Here is a 16,733-nt window from a genome sequence, read left to right on the forward strand (position 1 = left end):
TTAAATAGAAAAAAATGTTTTAATTAAATTAAAATAACTTATTTTCCATGAACCAGAATGACACTAAAACCCCAGAACATTTATTATTATAACTGTGTAAGCCAATTAGGATCCTGCTGCGAAACAATATATGTATATGGAAAGATAATATCGTCTTCCACAAAGTTTAATAGATTTTAAGCAGAATTAATTAAACAGCAATTTGTTAATGACAATTACTGAATGAATCCACGTTTCCAATCCATCTCCTGTATAGAATCAGGATAATTTTTTTTCTGTTGAACTATTGTTTTATTAGCTTTAAGCAATGAAAATAAAATAACAATGTATATATATATATATATATATATATATATATGTGCTGTGTTTGTACTTCCCAGGAGACTTAACTCATCACACATCATTGAGATCCCTCTGATTTGAGAACTTCCTATTCCCACATCGCCCACATCACCCAGTAATTGTGAAAGTCCTCCCAAGTTTTGTATTAAATGGCATCCCTAGTGCTACATTTGGTATGGTCCAAAAAGTTGTAGCTAGCCTCACCCTGATGAAGTTCTAGAGAATATTACATGTTCCTTATACTCACAAGTAGTACAAGGATGACAGGTCCTTGGTAAATGTAATCAATGTATTTTCCTGGTTCCTTTCCAATCCAGCACCTGTGAAATTACAAACGCGATACAGAGTTACTGTGTACTGAGGATACAGTAATGGTATAAAGTGAAGAGGAGATCTCATCAGGCATAGTCAGCAAAAGCACTGTAACATACATGAGCTAAAGCAACAAAGGTTGTCTCTCCTTAGGTTCTATAAAATAGATGTATGGGGATTTAAGGAGAAGTTGGTCATCAAAGAAGGCAGAAACTCAACGCTTCAGTAGAAGGAGTCTACTCTGGAACGGGATGGTTGGATTATTGTAAGAGTATCTAGATCTGGAAATGTTTAAAAGCCATCAAGATGATCTGGAATTAGTTTTGGCAGAGGTGTGAAAGAGCAACAGACACCCAAATGGCTACAGAACCTCCGTAGAGTTGTAGGATGTCTTCTTGGACCTCCATGTTTGTGTAAATCATGTCAGGAGGTTTCTTTGGTGTCTGTTTGAAAGTGTTGGTGGATTATGCACCACTTAAACAGATAAGATGGGGTCTAACACGAAGTATCATCACTGAGACGTAGGCTTTTTTTTTTTATTAATACACTAAGATTAGAAGAAACTACTTGGAAGAAACATCAGGAGATTGGAGGAGAAGACAGGGTTGGGCCAACGGCCATCAGTACATTACAAAACTTCATTACTTTAATCATGTATAAAGTGTAGGAGAAGACGTGGTCAGCAGGTGCTTTCTCATAGAATGGAGGGGTGAAAGTTACCAGCCCGGTGGAATATTATCCTGCAGTTCCTCAACATTCCGAGGAAAGTCTTAGATCCAAGAATTTTTTTCTAAAGTTATTTATTATATTACAGCCATTTGCTAATTTTTGGGGCGGACAGTATACATTCTACTGTGAAAGAATAAAATGAACGTCTCATGTAGCACAAAACATAGATTGATGCTTTCACGACATCACTTACTGTTCATTTTCATAGCAGAGTTTTCCAATAGCCCAAGCAATAATTATCGGACACGGAATACCTGGGGGGAAAAAAAAATGCAATCACATCCAAAACTTTAATGTGCAATATAAATGCAAATACCTATAAATAATTTGGCTTTTAGAAGGAAACCTTGATGTTTATGCCTCGAAGAGTTTTGTAAAAAAAAAAAAAAAAAAAAAAGTTTTTGCGACTTCAAACTCATTTTTCATTATTTTTTTGGTACAAGGTCTGTTACTCACAGTTAATTATTTAATAATTTGCTCTGAAAGATATTTAGATGGAATTATTCGGCAATTTAAAGGGAATTACTTGGTGTGATTTGAGGTATATCAGGAAAAAAAGAAGAAAAAAGGGCTGTCGTCAATGGTCGTCAATTAATCAGTCGTTGGTCTCGTCTTAGATTCAGGAGCCGTACGCCTATCCCATGCATGTTTAAATCCCCTCACTGTATTACCCCCTACCACTTCTGCTGGGAGGCTGTTCCACTTATCCACTCTCTAGTTTTAGTTTATGGCCTTTTGTTCTACCATTTCTCCTCAGCCCCTGTTTTGTCACAATCAAGCATCCCCCCAAAAAAAGAGTTAAACTGAAATTTAAGGCAAAACGTAACATTAATTAAATAATTCAAATAATTTATAGAACGGCGGCAGCAGTAGGGATGATTCTTCTCTAATTAATTTATAGAAATGTTCAGTAGAATAGATGGAAAATAAGTTTGATTTTTCAAAACCCGTTGCTCTGATCTGACCGCTCTAAAAAAAAGAAAAATGTTTAGATTGTAAGCTCCCTGCCCTTATGTTTTTGTAAGTCAAATTGTCCTGAGTTTATCCCGAATGCTTGTAAGCCGCATGTTCGCCCCGACGCATTAAAGCAGAATCCTAAAACTTTCATCAGCCAAACGCATCCAAGACACGGATGTCAGATTGTAGGTTTTACTGAAAATGTTTATGTGCCTCCATTAAGAGGTCTGTTCGGCAGCCGCTTCTACGATTTTAATGACAGCGCCGTTACCGCAGCAAAAAGGGAGCCGATTTTATCTGCGGAGCTTTGCTTGAAAGTTCCAAAAAAAAATCATTTTTTTTTTCATTTTGTCCTCGTTTTAAGTATCAATTTTGAAGCCGAATGCTCTTTGGCTTTTACTTTTCTTACAGGAAATCTGCAAAGCAGAACGACTGCTTTTCGTAAAAAGAGGGGGAGGGTTTTCTTCGATTTCAGATTTTAGGTATTTTTTATGAAATTGAGTGCTTCTACGGAATTGGAAAAGTTTCCTTAGAACTTGGCCAGGGTTGAAACATCAATTAATCCAATTTAATTATGTATTAAATAAATATGTCCTATAAAAAAAAAAAAAAGAATTTGCCATAATGTGCACAAAATGATTGTTTGGGAAGCGGTCTTATCGCCTTAGCAACCTGTGGCATGGTCCTATCAGCTGAGACACTCCATAGGTTGCTATGGTGATAAAGCAGTTTTCAAATACTGGACCAGAATACTTTTTTCATACATAGCGCAATCACCCAATGGTCCCGTGTCTTTACTTTGGAGTTTAGTGCAAAGCTGTCCACGATAGATTCAAATCTCAGCCTAAAACTGCGTAACCTTGTTTTTGTGTATATGAATCTCGCCTGATTGGTCCAGGAACGGCCTTGGGGGTGTGCGACCTGTGCGGCTGCACGGGATGCCATGGCAACAGGGGCGCCTGCCCGGGACTTAAATGAAAACATCGGTTTTTTTTTGTTTGTTTTTTTTTTTTTACTTTATTTAACATCCTCCATGTTAAATAAAGTTTTTTTTTAACTTTATTTAACATGGATGATCTTAAATAAAGTTAAAACAACAAAAAAACCCAATGTTTTAATTTAAGTCCCGGGCAGGGGCACCGGGCGGTCGCTCGTGAAGTTTTCAGCAACCGCTCGGCGCCCCTCACTCTCCGTGACTCCGTTGCGGTGCCGGCGTTTCATGCAAGTAAGGATAATGAGAAGTAGTGGGAAGGGGCAGAGGGGGGAAGGCAGTGAGAAGGGCAGAGGTGGTAGATAATGAGGAGGGGCAGAGGGGGGGAGGCAGTGAGAAGGGGCAGAGGGGATAGATAGTGGGAAAGGGGGAGAGGGGATAGATAGTGAGAAAGGGGAGTTTTGTGACAAGATTTTTTTTCCTTTCTTTTTTTGGGATGGGGGCGCCAGAGGAGTCGTCCGCACAGAGCGCCTCAACACCTAAGGCCAGCTCTGGATTGGTCATTGGGTTTTGATCACCAGCATCAGGCTTTGATATATTGTCATCCAGACATGTGTTGGGGACACAAGATCCACATCTTATTACACCAATTCAAGGGTTCCTGGATCCCTATCAGCCCCACACGTTGCCTACTGGCCCCTGAATACAAATTCACTTTTACGGCTATATTAGTCCGAACCTTAAATATATTCGAACAAAACCAGCATTGTTAATCAAGATGTAACTATTTTGCATCGTTATCCTACAAACACGCTGAAATGATATTACTACTATTTCATACATACTAGTCACATCATCATTTTATTTCATCGCTTTTAGCATATTTCAGCCGAAAAAACCCGATGTGTTTTATCTTAAGGAGAGGTGAATGAATGTAACATTTAACGGGAAACGGAATTCTGCGCGTGAGATCTAAGAACAGGTGTATTTTAACAAGAAGCAAGAATTTTTCTCTTATTCACAAACAGAATCTCAGCGTTTGTTTTTTTCCTGACAGGTGTGAAAAAAAACCGAATTATTCTGCAAAAATTTGCAGTGCTGGAAAAAATTATTAAATGCGCTGAATATAGCAGATTATTTTATATATGAATACATGTTCTCCTTTAGACGTTGTATCATGTCAGCTGTACAGGAGTAAAGTATATATAGTACAAAACAATCTTCTTGTTACAAAATAAAAGCGCCGCTAATTCTCTTGATTTTGTAATAGGTTAAAGGGACAGTTTAATGTCCCGATACCCCCACTATAGAATGCATATCATCAGTGCTGCCATTTTGGTCCGGTTGAATTGCATTTAAATCCATGAAAACTTCTTTCCGTCTCCACACCAAGTGCCTGGTTTTGTGTCACATGACAAATAAGTATTCCCGAAAAACTATGATTTCTAAAAAATTTTAAACAAGGATTTTTTTTTTGTCTAATTGTGCATTTAGTTCTAAAAGTTTTAAACACAGAGTAGGGGAGTAGTGTACGTGAGTGTGAGTGCACTATACTATAGTGTCAGAGTCAGTGTATGTGTGTGTAAATGTACAGTGCTGCAGTCAGTGTGTATGTATGTATACTATAGTGTCAGTGTATGTGTGTGTAAATGTACAGTGCTGCAGTCAGTGTGTAAGTATGTACACTGTAGAGTCAGAGTCAGTGTGTATATGTATAGTGCTGGAGTCAGTCTGTGAGTGTGTGTATACTGTAGTATCAGTGTGTATGTGTATATGTATAGTGCTAATGTCCGTGTGTACAATGTGTGGTGCCAGATGTATGTTTTTCTATGTGTTCACAGTGTTAGAGTGTGTAATGTTATATATGTGTAGTGTGTGTGTGTTTAGTGTAGTGTGTGTGCATGTGTATAATAGTGTGGTGTTTACGATGTTGTTTATGTTACAGTATGGCATTAGCATGAGTGTGTGTGTCTGCATATAGTGTTGGAGTGTGTGTGTTACTGTATGGTGTCAGCATGTGTGTACATGAGCATCGAATGTAAGCTTCTGTGTGTTACTGTATGGTGTTAGGTGTTTGTGAGCATACAATGTTAGCGTGTGTCTGTTACTGTATGGTGTTAGAGTGTGTAAGTGTATGTTAGTATATGGCAATGCTCTACAAACCAAGAAAATAAAAACATGATTGGGGGGGAGCTGGCTCTTAGATCCAAACCAAATTTGTCGACCCCCTGTAGATGTCCATTGAAAAAATAACAACTACTCAAAACTCCAAAAATATGTAACATTTGAGCAGTGGCTTCTTATCTCCTATGACGGTATTAATTCACAAACCAACCCCGTCTCTATATCATTATCATCGTTAAGGCTGAGCCATCCGAAGCTTTATTTATCTAAATTGTAGAATAAAAGCATATAGTGAAACATATTAAACTATGATATTGTTTATTAATAATATTCATGGATTCCTTTTACCCAGTGTCATCACATTCCCTTTCAATCAAAAAGAAGAAATTGGATTATAATAGAACATAAATATTCAGACATCAAGGGAATGAAACAGTTTCTTCTTTTTTTCTCCCCAAGATTCCTATTTTAGATTCATTCGAACCTAATGCTCAGTCTGCAGTAGTTTATATTCGCTTCCATTTCGCTTTAGCCCAAACCTCTAATTTGGTGTTGACCCCATATCTCTGGGTTAAAATTCTTCATTCACGTATGTTTAAATATATAATTTAAAAAAAATGTCAGGTTTGAGAACTTGGGAGACCGGAAGGATAGGATTTGTTCCCAGTAGTTTTTATTTTTCTGGAGAGCGGTGAGAAGAGGGGTCTACAGAATTAGCTATCTCCTCTACTTCTTCTTAAGGACCAGGGCCGTGCTGGCAATCACGAGGCGGCACTGGCACTTTAAGACCAGCAGCTGCCTGATGACGTAAGTGTGTCCGACGGCTGGTATGGGGCACTGACGGCCAGCAGCCCTTCCGGGCATTTGTTTAGTCTGCCAGATGGCCGGTCCAGGCCAACAACACAATATCTGCAACATTTTTATCCAACACTCTTCCCTTGGAAACAATAAACGGATACAATGTTCGATGTTTATTCCCACTGATCAGTCCCTTATGTTCCAGGACCTTAGTCTAGAATGACAGTCGTAACAGATTGTGGGGTCTCGTCACCAAAGCAGCTAATAGACCATCGCCGACCTCATTTCAAGCTTAGTACTAGCGGGTACTGATACTAAGCAGCGGCTTGGTGCACCACGGCACCTCTCATGCCGAATAAAAATAAAATAAATTAAAACATTTTTATATAAGGTGGCCAATCAAATTTATTTTTACTGCATCACGGCTAAAAAGGACCTGCCCTTCCCGACCTGTTGAGTTCAGAGCACCCATTAAATATATAATAAATCTTATTTCATTATCGTGGTTCTAGAGTCCAACCAGAAAGTTCATATAGATAACCTCCTACCTTATAGAAAGCTAGACTGCCCCTCCGATAACATTTCTGGGGCATGCCCCACTCATGATCCCCCCCCCACCCCAATCCCAAAAGTATAAAAGAGGCTTACACCATCCTATGAACAGGAACACCCATTTGCGCAGCTTGTCCGTCGAGTAGGTCATCACTATGGCGGTGTGTAGGTAGCAGCCTTCCACGAACATCCAGAAGAAGTTGGTCACCACAAAGTAATTGTAAATGGTTGTGATGCAACGACACCAGATCTGTAAAAAAAGTCAACTTTGTGATTGTTAGAACTCAGAACCGACGTGTCTACTTGGTAGACGAGGAAAGCCATTGACCCCACGGAGCTCTAGACCGTCATCGTCATTACCCACTTTTATTGGAGTTTTCGCTTTCTGTACGGAATGTTATGTTGATACACGCGAGGAAGGAGAAAAAGCATTATTTCTGTTAATTATAGAAATGTAGCTTTTGGCATCCAATATTCTCCTAGTAGGTTTGTCGCCCATCTAGTATTTTCTGGACGGACCTGTGGCCGACAATAACCCTTTAGAAGCTTTTAGTTTAGGATTTACAAAAATGTGTAATTTTCTTTTCCAGCTTCCACTATTAATTGTTAATGAACAAGTGGAGCGATGGAACCTTACAAGGATGTTTGTATCCGTTACGGATCTCCGATGACAAAAAGCAGTCATTGTGGGCAAACACCAAATGAAAACATCCACCGTGTAACCTTAGTTGTTAGCTTTACGTAAAACCATATTTTTGTCCCTAAAAGCCACTTATTGGCACTAAGCGGCACATATGACTTTACATTTTCATGATATCCCCCTTTTCCAACTCCCTGCTACTGACATAGCCCGGAGCTGCAGCTTCTCCCTAACGTAAGGAATAAATATATATTTTTAAAAACTTTTTTTTTTCAATAATGCATTTTAAAGTACTCAGAATATGCATTATTGTTTGGAATATGTCTCTGAGACAAAGATTTTGTACTAGAGCCGGAGTCAGTAGACTCTCAAAAAAAATCTTAAAAATATATATTATTTTTCTAATAGGTGGTTATAGGCTTAGTACATTAAAAAATTACAGCCATTTGAATCATTATTTTGGACTTTCAACATTAAAAAGTGTTCTAGGTTATGTGGAGAACAAATTTAATTTCACACATGGATACTCTTAAAAAAAGACGACCTGTCTGTTTTAAAACTGGAAAACCAAGCGCTTGATTCTGAAGCGAGCGCAGGCAAAAAGGAGGCTCTCTGGCTTTTGGGGAACTACAACACACATCATTGTCAGCAATTGCTTGTGCTGTGTTGAGTTTGAGCTCAAATATCCTGATATTAAAGTTTCGGTAATAAAAAAAAAAATATATATAATAATAATTAAAAAATAAATAAATATATATATACATAAATATATATAAATAATTTTTTTCACTGTTCTGTACCACTATATTGCTTTATAATGGGTAGTTTTTTATCCTTAATTACAGTAAAATAATTACAAAAGTGCAAATCATTTTATTGTAATTTTTTAATAATTATAATTAAAAAATAAAGTATTTAATTACAATAAAAAATAACAAATAATTACAATAAAATGATTTACTTTTTTAATAATACAATAACATTATTAAGATCTATTGTTTTACTAATTACATTAAACTTATGTAGACCTTTTTCTAATAAAACAATTTATACATATTTTTTTAAATCATTCCAAGAAAATGAAATACACTTATTTTATTTATAATAATAATAAAAAAAAAATTTAAGCAACAGGGGTTGCACAATACGCCCGTGTTCAAGTGGTTAAACCAACACTCTGTGAGGGATTTTTTTAATAAAAAAAAATAGTACCGTAATTCTGGTCAATAAAATGTAAAAAATGGGTTGCTATGGTAATTGCAAAAAAAAAGATTTTACACGAAACTGCTTTGTATTCATAACCCTTATTATCGTTCTAAATAATTGCTACTCTGATGTGTTACTGATTAAAAAATTCTACTTTTCTTTGTTCTAAACACAAAAAACACCGTTCTCTATAACAATGAAAATAAAAAAGTACCTGGAGCGAGCGCTGAATATTGTATTTGCCGTGCGTAACCGCAATACTCCGCCAATGAAATAGTGATTACTTTAAATGTGTTTAGGGACGCGGCGTTCTTTCTACCCACAGGATATAAATTGATGTCGGAGCAATAACACGAATTGCTGTTATTAAAACACTTCCAGGTAATCGGCGCTCCGGACCCCATCCCGTTAGGTCTCTCTTAATTTACACACTCAGTGCACCGATACGGACATAAAGGGGCTGGAAAAAGTGTAACGGGGGTAGGATCTAATTACTCAATTATTCAGTGTAAATTAAAACTTCCAGTTTCGTGAACCACATGGAAAAGGTTTTTTTATATATATATATCAATGCTACATTATTATTATTTGTATTATTATTATTACTATTATTATTATATGTCAGGGGCGTCCAACATGCGACCCTCGAGGTGCGGCCCGCGTGAGGTCGGCAGCCAGGATCACAAGAGCCCTGCTGCTTACTTGTGGGAGGGTCTATTCTCTGCTCCAGTCCCGCCTCCTCTGTGGCTGTAGAGCAGGTAAGGGGGTGGGGTAGGTTGTATGAATGAGTATGTCTGATTGAGGGAATGAATCTGTGAATGAATGAATTTGTGTGTGTGATAGCATGGATGTGTAAGTGCTGGAACCTAGGCATGATGGGACTGTGATTGCTGTTAGCAATCACACTCCTATGATGCCAAGTCAGCCAGTACATGCTGAAACCTGGCTAGCTGCCCCCCTTGTGTATTGATGCTGCCAGCAGTATGGGGTCTGCACTTACAGCCACCCTGTACCAGCGTGTATTGGCTGACTTGGGATGATAGGAGTGTGATTGCTAACAGCAATCACAGTCCCATCATGACTAGGTTCCAGCATTCACTGGTTGCCTGGGTATAAAAAGAGTGTGTTTGCTGTTAGCAATCACACTCCTATCATGCCAAGTCATATTGTTGTGTTACTTTTAATAAAAGTGTGGTTACACACTAAAATTGGACAAAAAATACAATGCCCAGCCAACCAGTACATGCTGGAATCTGGGTATGCCTGAGATTGCTGTTAACAATCATAATATATAATTTTTTGTACAATTTTGGTGTGTAACTTACTTTTATTAAAAGTGTGTGGGGGGTCACTTTCAGTTTCGGCTAAGTGAACCCTGAATTTTCGGTTTTGGTCCAGAATTTTCATTTTAGTGCATCGCTAAAATAAATAGAACTATTTTATTTTTACTTATCCAGAATCCTGAATTTGTAGGCCCAGAAATCCCAGAAATCAGTGAGAGGAAGAGTAAAGGTTTTGTGTCATTTACTTTATTTTAATCTGCATATTTTATTAAAGGCCATATTTTCTCCCAGTGAAAAATGAGTGCGGCCCTCGCACGGATACAATTCTGATGAAGTGGCCCACTGCAGAAACAACTTGGACACCCCTGTTATATGTATTATTATTATTATTGTTTTATTATTATTTGCATTATTATTATTTTATTATTATTATTATTTTATTATTATTATTTATTATAATTATTAATTATTATTATTATTATCTAAGTGGCTGGGGAATAATAAAAATTTTTTAAGGGATGTGAAAAGGCAGCGTAGATTGGATTAAAGCTTTTGCTACGTATATATTTTTTACATAATGGGTGAAAAAAACCACATCACTGAGGTTGACTATAACAACAGAGAGGAAGTAGAAATATGCTATCACATACTGTGCTATGACATCATACACTGCTTCCTCTACTAAATGCGATATGCCCCTAATGTGCATGAATATGAGATCTGGCGGGTGGGAGATCAGTAGTTACATGTGGATATTTATTCGCTCCTGCGCATGCTAGGCTACGACAGTTTTTCTGATAAGAGTGGGAATTTTCTGTAGGAAGCGGAATGCCGTACCTCGTTGCTTTCATGAATGTTATGGTCAATCATTTGAAGCAGAAACCACATTAAATTCCTTAGAATAAACGTAGTAATAAGGTTCCAATGGATGATATTTCGAAGGCATCTTATGCTCCTAGAATAAATAGAAAACAAAAAAGCAAATTATTATTTTTTCATATATATATATATATATATATATATTATTTTTTTTTTTTTTATGTTTTTCATCTCCAGAAAAATGCACAAAAAGTTTCTTAAAATCAACAGAAAGAATATTTGATTGTTACTGCTCCTCTTGATAAGGTTTTATACAGAAACTACCCATTTATTTTTTTTAATCAAGAAATGTAGAAATTGATAATATTTTTTCAATGGCTACCCGTGTTAATCACAATCTCTATATAAGAAATTATTCCTATCTGTACATTCCAAGCAAAATAATTATATAAAAAGTAACAATAATGGACACATTTTTCATCTAGTGCTAATCAGAAGCTTCGACGTGTAGATCTGCTTTGGAGGTTATAAATTCGAGTTGTTTCCAAACATTTTAAAGCTGTTTTAACAGTTTTTTTCTTTAATTTCCAAATTTAGCTCATAGTCTATGAGTAACACTTGAGATAAGACGTGATTGAGGACTGATATATTAGGCGAGAAACTCCAGGATTCCATGAACTGATCCAAGTTTAGTAAACACTGATTCCAAAGTGATGGTGGTACATACGTGGAACAGCCTCCCAGCAGAAGCGGCAGAGGGTAATACAGTGAGGGTATTAAACATGCATGGGATAGATATAGGGCTCCTGAATCTAAGACGAGACCAACGACTGATTAAGGTTTGAGTCTTTACAGCAGGAGAAACGGGCGACCAGACGGGGGCCGAATGGGGCAGATCTGCCGGCAGATTCTATGTTTTAATGATTCTCCTGCTTGCCCTGTATAACCTTGAATCAGAAACATGACAATTAAGAAACCTACTTACATTAATTATACATTATCCAGGGCCAGCGTAGCCTTTTTCCTGCAGGAGAACTTTTCTGAGTAAGTGAAGTCGGGGAGTCAAAGTGTGTCACCGCCAAAGCCTTACTTCAGTGAAAAAAACTACCCTCGATTCCTAATTGCACTGGGTCATATTTACAGTGTAAGCTGCTCAATGCTGAGCTATAAACAGGAACATTTATGGGTTTTTTTTCATGACAATTGTCCGAAATTTAGACTGTTTGAGCCACAAATGCTCTTTCTAAACGATCGCCTTCTAAAGAAACAATGTTTACCGTCCTTGAATACGAATTAAAGCAAGGATACAATTATAAACCATAGCGACGACGTTCCATGTGGAACCAGACGGATCAGAATATTGTTTTTCTTTGTCTATCTATGATTAATTATCATTCATGGCCTTGCTGAGCATCCGACGTCCGCACGCAGAAGAACATGTTCCTCAGAAGTGAGACGTTTCTGAGAAGCATCTCATAATTCCTTGATTCACTTCGTCCTTCACGCCGGCCGGCGTTACGTTGAATGGAATATTCTCTTTTCGAGATGTTTACGGCTATTGACTAGAAGTATATAAATAAACAGAGCCCTTTGCTTTCGATGTGACTACCTTCCAGAAAATCAATCGCGTCCGCTCGTCCTAAGAATTCTCTCTGCCCGCCGTGGGGGGAGATTCTATCTATAACGGACATTTCTGGCTTCGTTGTGTCACGTAGAAGAATCAAGAGACAAAAACGTTGTAAAAGTTCTACTGGTGCTTTGGGAATGGATAGTGATTCCGACCAGCGTAGAGCGAACAATCGTGTTGTAACCAGACCCAGAGGGGGTAATGTCCTTTAGGGAGTTAGTCTGGTCCGTGTTAGTGGGGGGAAATTACAAAGGGATTGGGTTCAGGGTTAGGTAGGGGTTAATAAATAAAATAAATAAATAACCCTAAAAAGAATGTGAAAACATAGAATAAATGAAAATGATATAAAAATATGGGTTAGTTTGGGGGCAGTCACACAGGGCCAGCTTTGCCCCCAAACAGTTTGTCAGTGCCAAGTTTGGCCCTAAACGGTTTGCGTGTGCCATCTTTGTCCCCAAACAGCTTGCCTGTGCCATCCTAGCCCCCAAACTGCTTGCCCGTGCCATCTTTGTCCCCAAACAGCTTGCCTGTGCCATCCTAGCCCCCAAACTGCTTGCCCGTGCCATCTTTGTCCCCAAACAGCTTGCCTGTGCCATCTTAGTCCCCAACTTGTCTGTGCCATCCTAGCCCCCAAACTGCTTGCCCGTGCCATCTTTGTCCCCAAACAGCTTGCCTGTGCCATCTTAGTCCCCAACTTGTCTGTGCCATCCTAGCCCCCAAACTGCTTGCCCGTGCCATCTTTGTCCCCAAACAGCTTGCCTGTGCCATCTTAGTCCCCAACTTGTCTGTGCCATTCTAGCCCCCAAACTGCTTGCCTGTGCCATCCTAGCCTCCAAGTAGCTTGCCTGTGTCTCTCTCCATCAATGCAGACTGATCCAGCATGCAGGAGGGAGAGTTTGAGAGATCATCCAGTTGGGTGCGCTCTGCACTCTCCATGCTGCTAACCCGCGGCGAGCAGCTTTTAAAGGAGCAGTCACAGGCGATTCCCTTCTAGAGTGGAGGGCTTGGACCCAGTTGCGACCCCAGCAAAAAGGAGTTCCTCCAGTATCCATTGAAAACCTCTGCAGATAATCTCCTTACCAGCATAGCTATTGATTTAATGGAATACAAAGTGTATCAACAATTATAATAATAATCAAAGTATTGACTTACCTTAAACACAAGAAAAGTAAGAAGGCGATGATAAGCGCGAGTACCGATATACAGTGGCCCAGGTAGTTGATAATAAGTGCAATCTTGTAATGCAATGCATACTTCCTCTAAAGACAAGCAGATAACACGATTATGTTAATACAATTCTGCAACAACATTAGAGAACATTTAATTTGTTTAGGAAACCGTAATGATCTTCCTACGCTGGGCATAATCTGATAATAACAGCCCCGTACATGTTATTTTGGTTACAGTAGCAAACTGACCACGGATCTTAATCAGAAACGTAAAGGCAGGAAAGCTTAGAGGAAAGGTGGAACAGCCTCCCAGCAGAAGAGGTAGAGGTTAATACGGTGAATTTAAACATGCATGGGATAGGCGTACGGCTCCTGAATCTAAGGCGAGACCAACGACTGATTAAGGTTTGAGTCTTTACAGCAGGAAAAACGGGCGACTAGACGGGGGCCGGATGGGGCCGATCTGCCGGCAGATTCTGTGTTTTTATATTTATTCTGATCTCCTTTTAATTTGCATTTGCAGCTCCGAGAAACACTCAAAAATGTTCAAATGCTCTTGAAACATGAATCGCTTCGTGTTTAATTAGAAGGGAAATTAAGTTATTTGAAAATAAATGTCAAAAGGATCAACCGAGAAAGTCCCGGATAATGCGACTAATTCACCTGCTTAATAACTCAAGACATGATAATTCCTTTAAGTGTCAGAAACGCGAGCTGCGAGGAGTGCGGCTGATTAAAGAGGCTCCGGGGCAAATGGTTGCCGAATTTCAAATTATGATCTGGATTAACTTGGAGTAGAATTACACAAAATAAGGGACTTTTTATGCTTTGAATTATAATTCCGGGTAAAGGCTTGAATGTGTTTTTTTATGTTAAAGAAAAAAATGACTTGAACTTTGTTTTGATTTTTTTTTAATGGTAGGGAGGGTGTTTTTTTAAAAAAGAGGTGTGAAATTTGAATTAGGTTTGATTAAAGAACCACATAGAGTTTTTAACATCTTTAAGGAAATTTACGTAGAGAACTGAAAATTCCAGTGTCTTTTGAGCCTAAAGGTCCCTGCTTAAGTCCCACTTTATAAACCAAACCCCTCATTCCTCCTCTGATGCCCCTCTCTTCTCCACTGACGTCCCTCTCTTCTCCACTGATGTTCCTCTCTTCACCACTGATGCTCCTCTCTCCTTCACTGATGCCCCTCTCTTCTCCACTGATGCCCCTCTCTTCTCCACTGATGCCCCTGTTTTCTCCACTGATGTCCCTCTCTTCTCCATTGATGTTCCTCTCTCCACCACTGATGTTCCTCTCTCCTTCACTGATGCCCCTCTCTTCTCCACTGATGCCCCTCTCTTCTCCACTGATGCCCCTCTCTTCTCCACTGATGCCCCTCTCTCCTTCACTAATGCCCCTCTCTTCTCCACTGATGCTCCTCTCTTCTCCATTGATGCCCCTGTCTTCTCCACTGATGTTCCTCTCTCCACCACTGATGCCCCTCTCTCCTCCACTGATGCTCCTCTCTCCACCACTGATGCCCCTCTCTCCACTACTGATGCCCCTCTTTTCTAGGACCTCAGAATGGTAGCTGGATATGAGCAGTCGACACTCGAATCCTCCGGGTCGCGGGAACTGCGTCCTGACACGCATCACTCCCAGCTCATTTGCCCCTTTAATGGGGGTGTGCCCATGACATTAGCAGGAATGCCCACTGACATCAGCGGGACTGCCCACCAATATCAGTGGGACCGCCCTCGATGGCAGTGGGAACACCCACTGACGTCAGCTGGTAGACCTGGTCACGTCCCGCAAGGGTGGGCTTCGGGTAGCCGGAGCCCAAAAGTTCCCAGGTATGGATACAAGGGAGTCCCAGGGCTCTAGAGACTCAGTTTATTTATTTATATATCAAAACTGGATTTTTGAACTCATTTTTTATTTTCTATCCTTTCTTCACATTCTTATTTGTAATTTTTGAAACTGTGCCGATTCCGATGTGTCAGAGAAAAAGATAAAAGGGAATTCACTCAAAATAAAACATGATTTGGGTTTTTTAATGTCATGTACTCATTTACTGATTTTTTATTTTTTTTTAGAGTGAATGTCATATGGAAAATAATAATAATATTTCAAGACGCAGAAGGACACATCCAACTCTAGGATAACATAATAATATTTATTATATATATATATATACATACACACAATTATAATACAATTATATCTACAGATATACCTACTGTGTGTAAATATATATATATCATAAAAAATACATAAAATATATTAAAAAGCAAAATATGAAAGTATTAAAAAAATAAAGGTTAACTTTCCTTTCTATGACGTGAAAAAGCAAAGATTTAGAAGACACCGACGGGGGGAGTGTTACTAAAAACAAATGACGTACGATGAGTAAGGCTGAACTTGATGGAATTGTGCCTTTTTTTAACCCACATCACTATGTTCCAAAGACTAATAAAATAATAACACGCATTGGCAAACCTTATTATCCAGGATAGGCACACACTGGGAGTAATTCATCCAGGACGCCCAGGTTCCGTTCTCAAAACACTCTCTGTAAACGCTCCCTGTAATGACAAAATGACGCACGGAACTCAGTAACATTGTGAGTCCTAAAATATGCATTATTTTACCCGGCAGGAGACAAAAAATATCCTCCCAAGTCCTTCCGTTCCCCTCTCTGCACCGGTTTTAACTGATTAAAGCAGCCAATAACTGGCAGGAAAATTATATTTAAAATCTACTTCCTTCTTTTTGTTTTGCCCCTTAGCAACGTCTTAGCAACGTCTGCCCCTTGTTACCAGGTTCTTATTGGGCTTTTTTTGCCCATTTTATGAGCAGTCAGAATAATCTCAGGATGGTTCTTTTAAATTATTAGTACCCGTGAATAATAATTGCCGAGTTGGACCCGGAGTCTCTGGGTGAAGAGCTGCTTGCCCAGGACTCCAGGTCAGTTTCTTCTTTCTTCAAGCATTTTTGGCCACACCCACTCTCCTTCCTACTCCCTGCCCATTTACGGCTAGTCCCGCCCCTATGTACAACTGGCTCTGCCTCATGTATGGCTACTCCTGCCCCCTTCATGCTGCCAATCTTCCGTAATGGGGATAGCTTCTGGTAGCCAATGGTATGCTCATGGACATGGCAATATGTTACGTCATCACAGGTCTTCGTAGTCCTATGGCCAACAGTATGCAGTGAGTGCGTTGGGTATGGGGCCCCTTGGACATCCGTTTTATATGT

General features: G+C 39.1%; 1 protein-coding gene across 4 annotated transcripts in view; it reads right to left on the reverse strand.

Moving 5' to 3' along the window:
• The window catches only part of LOC149278853 (corticotropin-releasing hormone receptor 2), a 74,761-nt gene that overhangs the window by 11,927 nt on the left and 46,101 nt on the right, over nt 1-16,733 (reverse strand). For 2 of the 4 annotated variants that reach the window (XM_089501657.1, XM_089501655.1), the window contains exons 3-8: nt 15,975-16,060; nt 13,473-13,579; nt 10,712-10,829; nt 6,842-6,995; nt 1,577-1,637; nt 590-662 (exon numbers count right to left, since the gene is read on the reverse strand). In XM_089501657.1, coding sequence (XP_089357783.1) covers nt 590-662; nt 1,577-1,637; nt 6,842-6,995; nt 10,712-10,829; nt 13,473-13,579; nt 15,975-16,013 — 552 coding nt within the window. In that variant the 5' untranslated portion in view covers nt 16,014-16,060. The remainder of the gene's footprint in view (nt 1-589; nt 663-1,576; nt 1,638-6,841; nt 6,996-10,711; nt 10,830-13,472; nt 13,580-15,974; nt 16,061-16,733) is intronic. The other 2 variants (XM_089501656.1, XM_089501658.1) reach the window with 1 other exon arrangement.

This window comes from Sceloporus occidentalis, unplaced genomic scaffold, assembly GCF_023333645.1.
Source record: "Sceloporus occidentalis isolate IW3139 unplaced genomic scaffold, rSceOcc1.0.p SCAF_178, whole genome shotgun sequence".
NCBI lineage: Eukaryota > Metazoa > Chordata > Lepidosauria > Squamata > Phrynosomatidae > Sceloporus > Sceloporus occidentalis.